General features: G+C 55.2%; 1 protein-coding gene across 1 annotated transcript; it reads right to left on the reverse strand.

Annotated features, from left to right (window-relative positions):
- Positions 1–713: 713 nt before the first annotated feature.
- APLNR (apelin receptor) lies at positions 714–1868 on the reverse strand (the record flags this gene model as incomplete). Its single annotated transcript, XM_081099963.1, has 1 exon — positions 714–1868. The coding sequence occupies one exon, from the start codon at positions 1866–1868 to the stop codon at positions 714–716; it is 1155 nt and encodes a 384-aa protein (XP_080956089.1).
- Positions 1869–3901: the final 2033 nt, after the last annotated feature.

Raw genomic sequence — 3901 nt, forward strand, 5'->3', positions numbered from 1 at the left:
TGCAGACTGGAGTGCTAGTGCTAACTTGTCCCTGACACCTAGCCCGACCCCGCCCCAGCCCATTCCCTTGGCTTTCTCAGAGAACAGGATAAAGAGTGTTTACAAGCTTCAGGATTCTTAACCCTTAGGAGCCCCTCACAACAAGGAGGTAAAAAGAGGAAGAAGAATGGATTGAGGGGAGGAATGAGCTATGGGAGAGGGGCGGGAGCCAGAGCTAAAGATTCAGAGGGTAAAAAACTATACAGAGATAGAGGGGAAAACAAAGGGAGGGAGAGGGTAGAGAAAACTAAACAGAAAGGAAGGAGAAAGAAGAGCTGAGATCCCAGAATGAAAGATTTGGGGGGGGGGGGCGAAGACACCAACTTTTACTGAGCCAGACACACCCATCATTTCAGTGCCCATATGACTTCCCCCATTATACATACACAAATGGAGAAACTGAGGCTCGGAGAAGTTAAGAGACTTGTGCAAAGTCAGTCTCACAGATGCTGAGTGGCCAAGCTCAGATCTGCAGGGCTCAGTCTCCTTCCATCACACCGCAACCTCTGACCAAAAACTAAAGGAGAAAGGAGTGCAAGAGGAAGGCAGGAGGCAGGGAGCCAGGATGGCGTCCAGTGCCAGAGCAAAAGTGCCCTCGAGCTACCTGACTTTCAGAGAGCCAGGGCGAGGGCTGGGGCGTGCAGAGGGCACCAGGCTTCTCTGGGGTCCCAGCCCTAGTCAACCACAAGGGTCTCTTGGCTGTAGGGGATGGATTTCTCCTGGGTCTGCTCTCCGCCCTTCCCGGTGTTGGGGCCAAGCCCCTGGCTGTGCCCGGAGGAGTAGCTGGCCGACTTCTCCCCACTGCTGCTGTGGGAGGTGCCCCCACACCTGCTGTGGCCGCAGCAGAGCATGGAGGTGCAGGCCTGGCGGAAGCGGGGGTCGAAGAAGGCGTAGAGGAAGGGGTTGAGGCAGCTGTTGACGTAGCTGATGCAGGTGCAGTAGGGGAAGACGTTCATGAGGAAGAGGTCGAAGCCGCAGGGCCAGTGCAGCAGGTTGCCCAGCGTGTAGAGCGTCTTCACCAGGTGGTAGGGCATCCAGCAGAGCGCGAAGGTCACCACCAGCACCACGATGATGCTCAGCAGCCGGCGCCGCTTGCGCAGGCCCTCGATGCGCTCCTTGCGGAAGTGGCCCGCGATGGTCTGCGCGATGAAGAAGTAGCAGGTCAGCATGACGGTGAAGGGCACCACGAAGCCCAGCGCCGTGGACGTGACCCCCAGGCCCAGCTCCCAGGCCCACTCGGAGCTGAGGGTGGCCACCATGGAGTAGTCCATGTAGCACTGCACCTTCGTGACATTGTCCAGGCCGGAAGGCACCTCGGCCGTGGCGCGCAACACCATGGCCGGCATGGCCAGGAGCGCGGCCAGCACCCAGAGCGCCGCCGTGGCCGCGGCCCCGCTGACCCGCAGCCGCAGCCGGGCGTTGGCCACCGGCCTCACGATGGCCAGGTAGCGGTCGAAGCTGAGGCCGGTGAGGCAGAAGACGCTGGCGTACATGTTGACGAAGATGACATAGCTGCTGAGCTTACAGGCAAAGGTGCCGAAGGGCCAGTCGTAGTCCCGGTAGGTGTAGGTGGCCCACAGCGGCAGGGTCACCACGAACGTCAGGTCGGCCACGGCCAGGCTGGAGATGAAGATGTCAGCCGAGCGCCTCTTCTCCCGGCTGCTCCGGAACACGGTCCAGAGCACCAGGCCGTTGCCCGTGGTGCCCAGGAGGAAGACCAGCAGGTAGATGGCCGGGATGAGGTCCCCCGAGGACTTCCAGTCCGTGTACTCACACCCAGACAGGTTGTCTGCCCCATAGTCATTGTCAAATTCGCTACTTTCCTCCATGCTGCCGGCCAGAGAGCAGACAGGCAGGGGTCCCCGGGGGAACCAGCTCTGTGGCTGTGTCCTGTGTCACCAGCTCAGCAAGCTAGCGCCCGGAGCTTCTGGCTTGCGCCTTGGAAAACAGGCAAGAAGAGCCAAAGGTGTCCAGAGCCCATCCCCACAGCGGGAGAAGCTGCCTCTGGACCGGACCCTGGAGGATGACTGCGCCCACAGACTTCCCCACCCTCTCCTGCCTGGCCCCAGCCCCAAAGAGTTTCCTGCACCCTCCCGAGTCCGGTCTCCTCCTCGACTCCTCACTCCCTCCTCCCACCTCCAAACCAACCCCTTACTTGTGAGTCTTAAGATCCTTAGGTTACAGCCCACTTTTTTTTTTCCTTCTTGTCACTGGGCAAGTGAACCAAATTGACCCCTGCTGTGCTGGGCAGAATGTTATCTGTGGCTTGCAGCCCACTCTCCTCCTGGTCCCGCCTCTATCCCTCGGGTTTCCTCTGGTCTTCGGAGCACCACCTCCCCCCCTCCCTTACCCCCCAGTCCTCACCACCCTCCTGTTCTCACCCCCTCCCATCTTCTCTAAATGGGGCAAATTATGCAGATTGAAATCTGGCCCTAGCTGGAGCCAGGGTGGGTTGGGGACAAGAAGGGTGTGATATTTTGAGCATCTGGCAAGCCTTTTGGGTCTGTCCCACCCTTCCTCCACTCCTGCCCGCCATGCCCTCTCCCAGACCAGACTGTCCTGTACTTTTCTCGCTCACTTCACTCTCCTTTACCTTCCGCTTTAACCCTCTCTCTGGGAACTTTTATATTTTATAGACGCAGGTACAGGGAGATTTCTCGGTAATTCATACGCTGTCAGCAGATAGCAATTTGCAGATGGCATCGGAAGTTTTAGAGTCAGGACAGAGTCACAGGATGGAAGAAACCCCAGACAAAAGAATATCGAATCAAGTTATTAAACCTGCAGGGAAACTGAGGCCTTACAAGGTAAATGTCTTTTGCCCAAGGTCACAGGATGACTTTTGTTCTGGTTTTGCTGTTTGCTTTTCTTCTTCTCCACGCACCTAACACAGTGCCTGGCATGTAGTAAGTGATCACTAAATGGTTGTTGAGTGAATAAGCAAATGGGTGAATCAGAGAGAGAATGAAAAAGGGAGTCCACAGGAAGAGGAATGAGTGTGTGAGGCCCTGTGCAATGAGAGCATGGCTGCATTTCAGTTCTCAGGTTCTGATGCCCTACATGGACAAGGAGCTTCTGTAAGGCCAGGGACAGGGTGTTACAGCTAGAGGAGGAGGCAGAGAAAGGAGCAGCCCGGAACAGATGCCATGGGCACAGTCCTATAGAAACTCATCTCGTCCTGCCCACCTCTCCAGGACCTGTGGGCAGGCAGGCAGGAGGGAAGGGTGCACAAGATAAGGTAAAATAATACCCACCCCCCAAGAGTGGAGGAGGCCACCTAAAGTTGGGCAGGGGTGAAGTGATGCAAAATCAGGAGCTGAGGCTTGCCCACATCCAATGCAAAGGGTTTACAAAACTAGAATCCATTGTCTTCAGGGAGGTTTGTTCAGAAAGCCCCCAGCTCAAGTACCCACAAGGATCAGGCTAAGAACGTATATGGGTAAACAGCCAGTTTGAGACAATAAGGAGTGATGGAGACTTCGGCAAAGCAGAACCAGCACACTCCATCAAAAGGAGACTGCCTCAGCTCTGTCTCTGGTTACCAGCATTTCCATGCCTGCTGGTTTTTCAACATAACTTCAAGTTCTGGATTTTATGAGAAATATCCTAAATTTCGGAAAGTAAAACCATTTTTAGAAAGATAGGGCAGGACAGGAAAACATGCCCTTGGGCTCCTGTTCTTTGAACCAGAGCTTGCCAAGAATAGAAGGTGGGAGAAAAATAGGGAGCATAGACCAAGAGGAAGAAACATAAAATGCAAAGATTTTTTTTAAAAAAAATGAAAATAAACACGGCCAAAGCCTTAGGGCGCAATGGGGAGATGCAGGAGAAGAGGCTGGAGAGAATGATGAGAAAGGTCCTG

The sequence above is a fragment of the Myotis nattereri genome (genome assembly GCF_964212035.1).
Source record: "Myotis nattereri genome assembly, chromosome: 9".
NCBI classification, from domain to species: Eukaryota; Metazoa; Chordata; class Mammalia; order Chiroptera; family Vespertilionidae; genus Myotis; species Myotis nattereri.